At 29.9% G+C, this 15,430-nt stretch overlaps 1 protein-coding gene across 6 annotated transcripts in view; it reads left to right on the top strand.

The window, feature by feature from the left end:
* The first annotated feature begins 10,213 nt into the window (after positions 1–10,213).
* Positions 10,214–15,430, top strand: part of LOC106682634 (uncharacterized) — a 13,116-nt gene continuing 7,899 nt past the window's right edge. Inside the window, exons 1-2 of one of the 6 annotated variants that reach the window (XM_067050294.1) lie at positions 10,214–10,232; positions 14,293–14,421. In XM_067050294.1, the coding sequence (XP_066906395.1) occupies positions 14,319–14,421 (103 nt within the window). In that variant the 5' untranslated portion in view covers positions 10,214–10,232; positions 14,293–14,318. The other 5 variants (XM_067050297.1, XM_014423588.3, XM_067050296.1 and 2 more) reach the window with 5 other exon arrangements.

Raw genomic sequence — 15,430 nt, forward strand, 5'->3', positions numbered from 1 at the left:
TTTTATATTTACTTTAGTCTAACCCTAATTTTTTAAAAAGATATTTTCTTATCATTACTATTTAGTAATATTAATATAGTTTATATGTAGTAATCCCTACAGATGAGCCGTATATTTTAAATAATTTATGCATACACCATGCAAAAAGCAGATTACATGCATTCTATGCTGCATCAGTATTGGATATTTGTAATTAACAAATTGTACAGAAGTTAATACATAGGAAATTATTTACAAAAGCAAAGGAAGGACTTAAAACAAAACAATAAGAGGTGAGAGAAAATAAAAAAAAATAGTAATAATGAATAAAATACTACTGAGTTTAAAGAGTAAAATAAGTAAATATATGAAAAAATAATAATAAAATAGAACAGGGTAAAAATAATATAACAGATACTTCTTCAAATATCTAAAAAGTGCTTTTTTTATGCACCTATCTAACAGCAGTAAAGGACATCTTTCTATCTTAAAAATTCTATTATACTGTTTTAATTATTTACGATAAATATGTGAAAATACTCTGTATTTATAAGTGTAGTTATAATATGTATAAGATAATAATAAATTATTATAAAAAAAAAAAATTAAAAAGAACAAAAAGTGAACAAACTTAAAAAATTTTAAACAAAAAGAATTTTATTCTTATCAGTTGACTAAAATAACAGACAAGTAACAACAAAAAAATAAATCTAATTAAACCCAGAATCGTGTTTTATAAAATTAAAATAAATAAAAAATGACAATTCAATCCCTTGTTCCATATTTAGTAAGGTTGTAATCCATGGTAGAATGTTTAGGTATCACTGAATACAACATCTAAATATGGAAGGATGTATGCATACCATATAGTTTTTTTTTTAAAAATTGAGTTATTAAAATTATGTTGGAAAAAATAGCTAAAATTGTTATACAGTAAAATTCCAATCCAGTCCATCAAAGAGTTTTCTTGCTTTTTTTTCCTATGACTAACACCATTATTGCAATATCAAGAAAATGAACTAGTAGTTCTTCGTATGATCTTCAGCTTACGAAGAGTAGTGGTAATTCTAGACACGGAAAAATAACAATACAAAGGTAAGTGATTAATTATGTCAGTTCCTCTGATAAAGTCATATGAAAATTTGTATTCACAAATGTTTCTACTGTTCTTCAGTATTAACTATCAGTAACATATCAGTATATACTAACTATCAGGGAATTGTCACTTATGCCCCATTTTTAAATCCATTATAAGCAATGTTATGGAATGAAAACTCCTTCATGTCAATTTATCCCTCATGATAGTACACCAGAAATAGATTTAACAAACCCGAATTCTACTTTTTTAAAAAACAATTTGGTCTTTCTATTCTACAATTTTTTGTTACCTAACTTAAATTTTTCTTGTTATTTTTTTATACTGTTCAAATAACGTTAACTTTAAAAAAATAAATAACTTCAATTTTCAGCCTGTAATCAGCCCACAGTCCATATGAACTTTATCGTTACATGTGAAATCTTCTTTTTCCCCTTTAAAAAATAAATTCACGTTGTTAATAACTAATTCTACACCACATTTTAATGCAAGATATTCTTCCTACTCTGCGACAACTGATGATCCCAGTTACCCTTATGGAAGATAGAGAAATGGTTGACGGCTGTTATGGAACTGTTGTACCAATAAAAGAAGAAGAAGATATAATATTTGAAGCCTCATAGTGATACGAATTTCACAAATCTCGTTTTTTTTTAAATATATCCATTTCCAGTAATAAATGAATAAAAATAGAATTATGAAATTATTTTTTTAATTGAAAAATATATATGGAACTAAACATGTCAAATTAAAAAAAAAAAAATCAATAATCCATTATTTGTAAATTAGGTATCTACATAACCTAAAATTACTTTGTTATATTTTATTAAAGGAAAGCGAACTCTTTATCTAAAATTTAAAACAATTTAACTCGTAAACTCAACATTTAATGATGAAATGTTAATATTTCTTCCTTTATTTTTTTTTTTATAGTTGTGTCACAATTCTCTGTCAATGACAGGATGAAACGACGATAATGCAAGTCCATTCCATTTTTAAAAACACAACGTATTCATAAATATTAATGTTTGTTGTGTGTTGAATTGTGAATCTTTTGAGGTTTACCATCTCAACTTTTTTTTTTGTTGCATAAAAAAAACTCTTGTTCTTTTTGCATTAAAAAAACTCTTGTTCTTTTTGCATTAAAAAAAAATCTTTGTATTTTTGTAATAACACCATAATATACTCGCAGTTAATAATAATATTAATAATACTAATTATTATTAGTATTATTATTATTATTAACCTCCATCACAAACCCTCCAGTCCCATATCACATCTCTCGAAGAATGGTTTCGTAATTGGAGGATTAAAATAAATCCCAACAAATTCCATCAAATCACCTTTACCCTTTTTCGTAAACTTACCGACTGTCCTCCAGTTTCCTGTAATGTTGCTATTACCCATGTCGAACAGATCCGTTACCTTGTATAACCACAAATTTTGATCTATCCTTAATTATATATATCGTTTATACTTGCCCACGCTTAGCGAAAAAGGGGGTGAGTTAAAGGAAAATAATAAAAAAAAAAATAAAAAAATAAAAAATAAGTATAATCACCAAAAGAGGAAAAAAAGACAAAACAATAATGAATAAATTGCTCCTTAGGCGCCACGTTATTTTTTCCTTGGAAATGACGAAAACCCCGAAACAATATGCCCACAATATTCCCTTATATAAATAATAATCGCATTATAACCACTGGCGAATACCTTTACATGTAGATTGATACCTTTACATGTAGAAAACCTAGGACGTTACCTTCCACCTGTTGAATTATCGAAATATTAGGTAAACATAAAAAAAAAATAAATCGGTAAAATTAACAAGTTGAAAGCAGTGTGCATGCATAAGAATGTACATGAGAAGAACTATATGTACAAAAGTTTAATGATAAGAAGAAATATATGTACACAGAATGAAAAAGGAATGAAAATGGATGGAACAATATAAGGTTACTACATGGTTTACGGCTTATTACCATCCGCAAGCCAATCCAACAGAAAGGGTTAACAGAGTGATAAAAAGTATGCTGACCTCATACGTCAAGAATAACCATAGGACCTGGGATAAATAGTTATCAAAAGTAGGTTTTGCTCTGAATACGGCAGTACACGAATCTACTGGTTTTACACCGCCATATATAAACCATGGCCAGGAAATAGCCTGAAGTGGAAATAACCATAGAGTAGATGAAGGTAGGCCAAAAGAGCTAGGTTTCGATAGACTAAAGCACTTATCCAAGATGCAAAAAAATGTCTGTACTCTTTGAAGTAGTTAGCGAGAAGCTGAATGCCGCTTACGAGAAAAGTACAAAAGTTTACAATCTTAGACCTAGACCCGTCGATTATCATGTGGCACAAATAGTATGGTGTAAAACTCACCATCAGCGCAGCCTACTTCTCGAGTAAACTGGTACCCAAATATAAGAAATGTCGGATCAAGAAGGTGATATCACCCATTATAGTAGAGCTAGAGGATTTAGGTTCTGGTGTAAGCTCAGGGAATTGGCATGTCCAAGACTTAATGGTAGATCATCGAGGAGAGTCAACGACTGTGTAAACATTGTTTTTTTTTGGTTTTGGTCCACTAGGTTTTCTTTTTTTTTCTTTTTTTTTGAGGAAAGGGAGGGGTGTTACGATTGCCAGGGTAAGATAAAAACACTGACGATATCTGCGTAGACCAAAAGAAAAAAAAAGGGAACACCTTTACATGAAAATAACAGAAAACCTAGGGCCTTACCTTCCACCTGTTGAATTATCGAAATATTAAGTAAACATAACCAAAAAAAATCGGTAAAATTAACAAGTTGAAAGCAGTGTACATGCATAAGAATGAATGCATAAGAATGAGAAGAACTATATGTACAAAAGTTTAATGATAAGAAGAAATATATGTACACAGAATGAAAAGAATTCATATGAATTAATAAAACAATGAGAACTTATAGGTTGACTTAACTTTAACTTAAATTATTAACCTTATCAACTATTATTTACATTACTGCACAAAGGAATATAAAAGTGACTTATTAAAATATAATTATTAAAATAAAATTTAGTTCGAATCCCACTTAGTCTTTGGGTGTACTCCTGGCAGAACACAAGGCTGTCAGATATTTCCTTTCCGGCCACCGTATAACCAGAATTATAGAGATATAATCTCTAACGATGTAATGCCACAACTCTCTTATCCAGGACTTACTGAAGATTCCCCTCCACAAAACCAAACCCCACTCGTCTAAACATGTCGCTCGTGATTTTATGTAACCCTGTCAATCGTAACACTTGGACTACATCTGCATAAACACTAATCTGGAATCCTCACACAAGACTGAAAAGGCAGAAAACTGCACGTCGATTTCAACTATTACAGAACTTACTGGTCAAAACGGTCTAAACATCCAATTCATTACATAAGACTGATTTACATGACTGCAATAAGGCCAATCTGGACATACTGAGTTGAACTTTGGGCCTCCATGAAACCTTCAAATTCCTCTCGTATCCAATCCTTAGAATCCTAAATCCTTCGTAAAATCCTCAATGCTCCTTATTTTGTTACTAATAAAACCATCCACTTAAATGTTCCTTATGTAACCAATCTAGCCGGAACCAGATATCATTCCTTCCATTATATACTCCCTAACCACTACCAAAACCACTAGTTTCTAACCTTGCTTCCTCTTTCATTCCTGACAATCCTCTGAGGCACCTGAAAAGAAGATGGCCTCGAGACCTGCTAATGTGAAAACGTCATTAGAGTGCTACCTATGGGTAGTTTCTCTACACGCTTTTAACACTCCATTATAGCTGAGATCAAATTTACTGAATATGTAATGTACAGTCGTTAATTTAAATAAAGATATTATATGAAAAAAGATTTTTTACACCATATAACTTTTTTTTAATTTCATTAATTATGTTAATTTAAGCACATATTCCATTACCTATATATACGTTTTATTTCCCACTTCTTTCATTACTTTATTTTTCATTCTTCCTTTACAATTATTTACTTCAATCATTCTATATATCCTTCATTCACTGGTTGTTATCTTGTTTTTCTGTTCTAAGCTCTAATAAAGCTAGAAATTCAGGCCTAAATGTTGTCACTAATAAATAAGTTTAACTTATTTGTGTTCTCTGACCGCACCATGAACCCTTGTCTCCTCATATATATATATATTATCCGCTGACTATTTTCTCATCATTATAAACACAATTAAAGATACTTTAGACGAAGAGGTTTTGTCATACTATTTCAATGAGGATAAATCCTAACCGTGTTTGAATACCACCTAATTTTGCATTGATAGAAATAGATTTCAAATTCGTACGGCTTTTCGTTTTTGAGTTAGGCTGGCCACGTTTTTCACTATCGAAATGCTTTCCCTTATAATACATGTATTTCACATATAGGTAAATGAAAAAAAAATCAATCATGATTAAAAGTCAAAAGCTGTGCATTACTTTCTTTAAATGAACAAGACGTCAAACAGTCTCAAAGCATGTCTGAAAATTATGTACATTTAGGAATTTATAATACAGGTAGCATTTCCATACAGATCCTCGTCATTACTTGTTGCTTGCACTAATGCATATATTAAATATTCATGCCGTTTTTCAATTCAAGTGTCCTCTTGCTGTTTTAAGTTAATATTTCTATTTGGACATACGGAGTTGAGCTATGGGGCTCCACTAAACCATCTAATTCCTCTCGAATCCAATCCTTACAGTCCAAAATCCTTCGTAAAATCCAAATCAAATCATCCATCAGGACCTCCATCCCAGGATTCTCCACATGTTTTTATCATGTCATAATATCACTTAATATTAATTAATATCATAATATCACTATCACAGCAAATTTACTTGATGTGTATATATGTATACAGTTGTAAATATCAATAAATAAATTATTAAAAAAAAAAAGTTAATATTTCAAAAGTGATATAGAACCATTGCTCCCCAGTGCTCTTGGTTGGGCGGGTCCGGCCGTGAAGGATTGCCTTTTTTTTTAGGGTAAGTACTGCGATCGTGAACAATTCTAAATTACAGATTTCTAAGGAAATACTCGGTTTGAGATGAAATAAACAAATGGGAGTCTGATATATATTTTTTGGTTTTATTGGTTTTTTATATAGTAATTTGTATTACCATAAATGAAGAAATTATTATATAATTAAAAATCGAAATATTGGTAAAAGAATTACGTGAATTACGTTGATCTCGCTGGGGTGTAGAGTGGGCTTAAGGATCCTCAGTTCGAATGTGTAAATATTGTATATAATAGTGTAAATGAGACTAGAGATTACTTTATTACTATTATTATTATTTTATTTTATTTATTTATTTTTCAATAGTTTGATTATGTTCATTTTATTTATCCTTCTGTTTGTATATATTTTAAGAGAGATTTTATTTTTATGTTATTTTATTTTAGTATGAATATTATCAGTCATCATTATTACCTAATGCCCACGACTGTGTAGCAGATTGTAATATCTATCTATGAATAAAGATTTTGAATTTAAAAAAAAAAAAAAGAATTACATTAAATGCTCAAAGAGGTTTTGAATAATTATTAGGTAATGATAATAGAAAAACCAGTAGTATTTATTTTAAAACCAACAAAGTTCTTAGTAGCCTTATAATTTAAGACATTTGTGATATAATAAAACGTCACATAACCCAACGTTAGAAAGGAGTACTAATGTGTCACTTATTTTCCCGCTCAAGTCTTTGATAACAGCTGCGAACATGTTCTAACCTTCTAATATTTTGCTTGTACTTTTGATTGTACAACTTGTATTTTGTAGTTTGTAATCATGCTGCGAAATTTTAACATGTACAAACTACAAGACAAATAGTATCTGTTACTTCATTATGAGACAGGCCTAACTTAATATTTATTTGACTGGTTCTTATTTTAGACGAAATAATTATATTTATTCAAATTACTAATATTTTGGGAAGTCTCTAAAGTAAAAGCTTAACTTTCTCTGTTAGTAGTTAATTACTAGCTTATCAATGTTCCAAATACAAGGCAGTTAGAAACCAAACATTAAATGCTACTTATATTCTTAAAATAAGGTTTTAGAGGTTTTTGGAGTAATACGAATTACCAGCAAGAGAAAATGTTTTAATTTATTTAAATGTTGTTTTGGAGAGTCATGTAAAAAATATCATCAAATTAAAATTATCTGACCTTTAGCAACGTAACAACTGTTTCCAGCTTTTATTTCACGAAAAGTATCTTCACTAAGAAAAAAATGCTACTAACTGTAAGTTTTCGCCCTTTTCCTCATTAAAAAAGTTTTTATATTAAAAAAAATAACTGAATAAAACTCGAATAAGTATACCCTTCTTAATTTTGATAACTATTTATTTTATTTTTTAGTGTTTATTTCAGTCAAAACGGGTATCAATCAAAATGTATGAAAAATTTCAGTTTTCCTCATACAGAGAAAGCAAAACGTGTTTATGGTCAAATGTTGAAATCTTTGTTAGGGATTAAAGAAAATACATAATAATGGTGAAGTATTTTATTCACAACATATTTACAGGCAATATAATCATAATATAAACTTAACGAATCCGTACGTTTGATACTGATATTCCCAAACGTTGTCTGCATACATGTATCTTGTAACTCCCAACCACAACCAAATCTACTAGATCATTCTGGACGCGATCCTCCCACTAACGCTTCGGTGTACCTCTCGGATGTTCACCTGTAGGTTCAGTGTTTATTAACCTTTAAGAGACACGCTCGTCGTATTCGTTCCAATGCCATAACCTAAAGTGTATTACTGAGTGCAGTCCCGCGTTTAACTCACTCTTTTTTGGTCCAAATATTTTACGCAATTCTTTAGTTTCAAAAACATCAAGCCACTATTCTTCTATTAGAGTAAGAGGTCACGTTTCACATCCGTTCATGATTGTTTCCTTAGTTTTGAACAAAAATCTGGACACCTAGAGATCTATGCGCTTCTCTCTTATTGTGAGCCGCGTTACTGGAAGCTGATCGACGCTGAGATAACAACACATTATCAGAATTAGAAAGATACAGTTTTAAACCTTTTCAAGTCGACCTTATAGAATTTATTATAATTAAACTAATGGAATTTTTTTTGTTGGATTATTGTATATTATATAATTGGTATGGATTATCTTTGTTAATGTGACCAATAAGAAAATAATTCAAATCTTTTTTTTTTTTTTTAAACAATTTTGATCCTTTTTCTCAACTTTATTCTTTTTAAACTTCCAACGTTTCGACCACTTAGGTCGTTTTCAAGGATTCCTACAAACAGCTACTTTTAATTACTTTTATAACAATTTCCTTCACTTACATACTGATTTTTTTGGTCTTACCTTTATTTTGTTTTTATTTTTTCCTTTAAAATTCTTTAAATGCCGGCTAATTGCCTAAACCGCGTTAGCCGAAAATTAGTAATAAATGTTAATTAAATTATATTGAAAATGTAAATTAATATTTAAAGAAAAAAATATGTTATATGATAAGGTGATAACAAAGTCCTAACCTGTTGAAGGTAGGTTCTGTTTGGAGTTTGCAAATGAAAATAATAGTAAGTAAAGTGGTTAGTAAAAGTTTTAAATTTGGGAAGGAATTTTATAGAAGAATTTGTAAGTAGGAATCTATTTTTTATTAAAAAAAAGACAAACAATTTTATAATGTTATTGTGATATTATTTTAATGATTAATTATTTAAAGATGGGACAAAGGCAATTAGCCGGCATTTAAAGAATTTTAAAGGAAAAAAATGAAAACAAAATAAAGGTAAGACCAAAAAAATCAGTATGTAAGTGAAGGAAATTGTTATAAAAGTAATTAAAAGGAGCTGTTTGTAGGAATCCTTGAAAATGACCTAAGTGGTGGTTTCATTTTTTTCCTTTAAAATTCTTTAAATGCCGGCTAATTGCCTTTGTCCCATCTTTAAATAATTAATCATTAAAATAATATCACAATAACATTATAAAATTGTTTGTCTTTTTTTTAATAAAAAATAGATTCCTACTTACAAATTCTTCTATAAAATTCCTTCCCAAATTTAAAACTTTTATTAACCACTTTTCTTACTATTATTTTCATTTGCAAACTCCAAACAGAACCTACCTTCAACAGGTTAGGACTTTGTTATCACCTTATCATATAACATATTTTTTTCTTTAAATATTAATTTACATTTTCAATTTAATTTAATTAACATTTATTACTAATTTTCGGCTTACGCGGTTTAGGCAATTAGCCGGCATTTAAAGAATTTTAAACGAAAAAATGAAAACAAAATAAAGGTAAGACCAAAAAAATCAGTATGTAAGTGAAGGAAATTGTTATAAAAGTAATTAAAAGTAGCTGTTTGTAGGAATCCTTGAAAATGACCTAAGTGGTCGAAACGTTGGAAGTTTAAAAAGAATAAAGTTGAGAAAAAGGATCAAAATGTTTTTTAAAAAAAACTAAACCACTCTCAAACAAGTATATTAATAAAAAATAAATCTAATAATTCAAATCGTTAAACGATATAATTTCTGGCACAGCAAATTACTACTTGGTTTCAGTAATTTTCATAGTTGTTTTAGAAAAAGATAACAACAAAAAAGTGGCGACTTAAATGAAAAAAAAAAAGCAGAAACATAATGATGTTTTTGTCTCGGAGGATGAAGGAGGTCCTTGCTTTAAATGAAATTTATGAAGACAAATAGGAGAGGAGTATAGTGCAGTTAATTTCATTCGATGAAAAAGTAGTTGTGACGTCAGCCTCCCCTCTCCCTATTTGACTAATGGCAGCCATAAATCATGCTCGGACGTAACATTATTAAAGAGGCTCCTTAATTCAGGATGAAAGGAGCTATTTTTATTCAGAAGCTCCTCAAAGGGACTAATTTATCTCTCGGCTAAATCACCCTCGCCCTGTCTCGGCTTTTTTCACCTCAATTTGTTTTTCGAGGGGCAGGTTTATTTTTGTGAACGCCATCTTGGGGACATCAGCTGTCGGACAGGTGGCGGCTCTCACGGTGTGCTACTATTTTTGGGTTGTCACCGAGTCTTTGTATGAGGCACTTAGGATAATATCCTCATCACAGGCAGCCTTGAGGAACACCAGCTCCTTTGAGTAAAGTAGAAGAACAGGTTATTCTGTATATTATTATTTTTAATCTGAGAGTGGCATATTTTGGATAAAATTATGTGGCCTTCGTAAGACCAAACATAAGTGAATTTTACACTAAAAATTAATTTTGATTTAATTTAAAATCGCATGTTTTTAAAATTTCCAACAATCAAGAACATCCAACTAACAATTCATTACTTTTCAATTGAAATAGGGATAGAGGTAGCTCAATTTATTCTGTTATTTTAATAATGGCTCAACCCTGTGGGTCTAACTCCTTTATGAGTTGTAGGAGTATAGGATTTATTTTTAAATTATATTAGATGTATTTATTGGCTTACATACAACGTAGCCATGGAGTCTGGTTCTATTGTTCTTAGTACACCAATAAAATTTACCAGATAAAACAGAGTTAACATTAAAATACAGTATTATGAATTTTGTAACACAAACAGGTATACTGAAACTAGATATTCTAAATAACCCATAAATAATGCATACATAGGTTATACAATATAGCACCTTCTTTATTAAATACCGTATAAAGTTAATTCAGTAACCTATAATAATAAAACATAAATTGTATACTTTTCAATAATAATTATAAATAAATGATCTATATCTGTTAAAGAAATTAAAAAACTTTTACATGGATTAAATAATATGCAATTGCCCTTGGTATTTTAAAAATGTTTAGAGCTTGCCTCGATTACATTCATAATTGTTATACAATTATAAAAGTATAGTATTGGTATCATATCATATCAACCATACGGGATGTATTCGTGATGCCAAAAAAAAAAAAAAAAATAAAATAAAATAAATAAAAGAAAAAACGTGTATTTAACTGGTCAAGGCTTTCTATCTAATTTATTACTTTGATACTACCCCACTGATTTTATCCTGACACCCTTTGAAATCACAATCTTGGGTTATGTAAACATTACCCAGCACTATAATTTACTAATAAAATTAAAAGATACTAAGATCATATCTTGGTTAGTTTCTAGAACAGTAAAATATTCTTTATTTTTTATTATATTATTTGAATGATTCCTCCGCTTTCACTCCCTCGTTGTTCAATTTTAACGGCTTTACTAGTAGATAGGGTGAAATTCTTTAACGAAGGTTGTATAATAAAATTGTCATTCATCGAACTGATGTTTAATAAATTTTGGTAATCTTTAATATTGTTAAATATTATCTTTTATATTGTATTAGTTGAAAACTTATGATTATACAACGGTTTTAACAGCGTAGGAGCCCTTGTGACTGCTGAAGTTTTTCAAGTTAGTAGTCTTCCTCTAAAGGCCGACTACTTGAGGAACTAGATCTAGAATCGTTTCATCTTCTTGGTGTCATCATCGACGAAGTTTTGAGCTTATTTTTCACTCTCTTGGAGGAATATAGACTGCCTCTAGCTTTGAAGAACCGTCTTATGCATTTTTGCCTGTTATTTTTAATATATTTAAGAATAAAATCTTTCCTGCCCTCCTTCCTATATACCAATCACGGTTTAATCTGTAGTTATTTCTTGCTATGATATCTCTTTTGTTCAATCTTGCCTGTCCTAGATTGATCCTGATATTGCTAAGGATTGGACATGGTTTTTCCACTTTTTCCAATACGGTAAATCAATTATTAATGGCATATGTAGATAATTCTACATCAACTTTCTGCCACAGATCAATTAACTTTAAGGAAATGATGATCTTCACCGTGAGATAAGGTATGTAGTGGTTAGGATATAGCTTGCAGATGTAGTGGTTAGAATATAGCTTGTAGATAAGGTATGTAGAGGTTAGGATACAGCTTACAGATAAGGTATGTAGTGGTCAGGATATAGCTTGCAGACAAGGTATGTAGTGGTCAGGATATAGCTTGCAGACAAGGTATGTAATTGTTAGGATATAGCTTGCAGATAAGGTATGAGTGTTCGCAACTTACAGTGAAATACTTTTCCTTTCCTTCCTCGTGAGTCACTCCGTAATTTAAATTGGTTCTTAGCCGCTGTTTTTCCATTTTCTTAATTTCCTGTAATTTTTCAGTATTTTTGCATATAATTTTTATTGATAGTAGACGCCTACAAATTCCACAATTTATGTCCCTGATTACAATACTACAACTGATTTATTTCTATTTTTAATCCCTATTGGGTTCTATTTTTAGTTTTTTTCATTTTTTTTTTTTTTAAATGCCCACTGTATTGACTGTATACATTTTAGAACACCTCGAGTTCAAATACCTGGTTTTAGGCCATTGGTCTATCAATGTAAATGCCGTGGTTATCTCTCAAAAGGTTGGACCGATTTTGCTGTTTCTGTCCTTGTTTTGTAGGCTTTGGCCTCATATGCGTGTGTACAATATATAGCACACATTATTTCCTCTAACGTGTTATATGAGTAGTTCTAAAAAACCATTCAGGTGTAGTGTATCCTGCAAATGGATTGCATCGTTTTGTGACTATCTCTCTTTATAAGATACATCAAAACATTTTTTTTTTCATTATGTATTATCAGAACTCCATCGCTTCGGAATCTGCATTCGGAACTACAGGGGATTCCTTTTTAAGTCAGCGGCTTAGATCTTTTCTTTCGCTGTTACAAATAAAGCGACTTGAGCTATATTTCCTTTTGTATAGTGTTCTTTATGGTCCCAAGAGGACTCATGAAAAATTTGGTAATTTTTGAAGATGATTTACATACTCGAAATTTCGGCCCTGAAAATGAAGGTTTTTTGAGTATCACTCATAAACTTATTGATAGTTATCTACTGTATATATATTACTAAGATCGTAGTAATAGATTGATATTTTAGTTAATTTAAATGAATGGTCGTTATACTCCCGTGTTAAAGTAATTCTATATAAGATATTCAAGGCCACCTTTTTATCCCATCAGGTCATAATTAATATTTTTTCCTTTGCTTTTTTTTTTTTTTTAACAATTGAAAAAACATCATTTAATTTAATGCGATAATTATAATAAATTAAATTTTTACTTTTCATAATATTTGCATTGATCATGAGAACTGAAGAGCTGTCGGATCCTTTGTGATTATGTCAGAGAATTCCTAATTTAGCATATTATAATAAAACGCCATTTCTCTCAGATCCTTCAATATAGGTGGTGTCTGTTACTTCAAGAAAAGGCACGTTCAGGTAATACCAGCTATATAGACAGTGCAATAAAAATATATGATTTGTGAAAATATTTGCATTCCTTTGTTAGTAGTTGTGACATAGTAAAGAGTTTATTGTAGTGTGGTTGGAAACTAAGCTGGGATAACATCGATACAGAAGTAAATATTCTTTACTAAGTGTTTCTTGAATTATTATTGTGTTTATTGAATCCAAATTTCTCCATTATCATAATCCTGTTTGAGTCTTTAAGTGTACTTATAGTTCCTTATAGTAGTTATATGTTCAGTCTTATATGAACGGTTCTTTACATTGTTTTCGGCCATCAGGTTACGCTAGGCTATGTTATCTTAGGTCGAATGACACTGTTGTATAACCTAGTGATATTTGAATAAATAATATTAATATGATTTTCGTAGTGGTCGAAGGATTGTAGTTTTGCTTAGATATTTGAAGTAATGGATACATTTCGAAATAGTAAATAGATGACTCAAATTGTAATTGACGTTCCATACAATTGACAATCTCTCAAAAAGGTAGTTAACATTAAGGTCAAAAGTGAAAAAATCCTGATGCTTTATTATAAATTGGAAGTTAGTGTCTTTGAACAAACCTTGCATCATAACTTATACTAAGGTTGTGCCTTAATTAAACATAATATTTAAAATAAAAAATTTAGATGTTAAGGGTGTCCGATGTATTAAGAACTGTATCCAATTGAATGTATCCAACTTATATATATACAACAAATATATATATATATAACTCAAAATAAAGAAATATAGAATATTAAATTTGTAATTTCCGAGTAGCTATGTTAGTAATGAAATAACTGATCTAGATAGCCATAATAATTTAAAACTTAAAAGTTTAAACTTTTTATAGAATAACAAACCACACTGTGATTTCACATAAGAAAATTACTTATATTAATTTTATAGACATCAAAAAAAGGAAAAGATAAGAAATGGAAAATACAACAAATACTCTCGGAGATAAAAAAACCGAAGAAGATATTCAGAGGCTGAGAACATGGCTGCAGAAACAACCTCACATGCCACAGCATGTAGGTGAGCTCTATCATTCCTATCATTATTATATAAAAATAAGAGATATTTTTTAAATGCATGCCACTTTTATTTGGTGATGATGCACGTTCCTTGTTTGTGGGGTAAAGTAGAAAGGTTAATTTTTTAATTATAGAAATCCTTAAAATTTTGGAAGAGCTGTCCTTTTTTTAACGCGTTAATAACCGAAAAAACCTTTATGCCACTAAAGGGCTATAAGAAGAATAAGATTATACAATTCGATTCATGCTTTGTTTTCATCTAGGAAATGAAAACGTTTTACGTTTTAGGAACAAATTTTATTCAGTGTCTGTCTGTGAACAACGACAAATGAAATTTGTTTAAAAAACATGAATTATTAAATTTATTCTGCAACTTTGAAATATTAAATAACTATATTTCAAGGGTTCAGATTGTACCTAACCAAGTTGTAAAGGTGAGGAAGCTATACTGACCTATGAACTTGTAAGAAGTGTTTATTACATATATTTATAGCTTGACCGCAAAACTCTTTTTGGTTGAACTAAAGAAATAAAAATGTTAATGGTTATGTCGGCAATGGCATTATATTTTATAAAATATATTTGTTTACGCCAGCTCATTTGGCTGTAACCCCATTCTATCTTCCCGTCATTCACTAGTAAAGCGATTCCAATATTTTAGTTTAATGTGGAACTAAAAATATTTATATGTTATTGTTAACGCCCAAAAGTTTCGTTTCTTTTTGGGTTAATTTTTCCGTATACTTTCCAAGTGATTTTTAATTTTTTTAGTTATAAGTTTATTTGTATTTATTTCTTTTTTAGTAATAAGTAATTTTGTGTTTGAATTTCTCACATAAAAATAAGGTTATAAGGAGGTTTAGTGTGGTGCATATGTATAAATACATAGCTAGAGTGAAGCAAGTGCACAACGATACTGAAGATACAGTGCTTGCATAACCCCGGATGAGGCAGAGGGCAGTGAATGAAATGAAATGAAAAAAATAACTTTATTCTGGGACATATGTCCC

This window comes from Halyomorpha halys, unplaced genomic scaffold (assembly GCF_000696795.3).
Source record: "Halyomorpha halys isolate HHAL.00 unplaced genomic scaffold, Hhal_1.1 Scaffold432.1, whole genome shotgun sequence".
Lineage (NCBI taxonomy): Eukaryota > Metazoa > Arthropoda > Insecta > Hemiptera > Pentatomidae > Halyomorpha > Halyomorpha halys.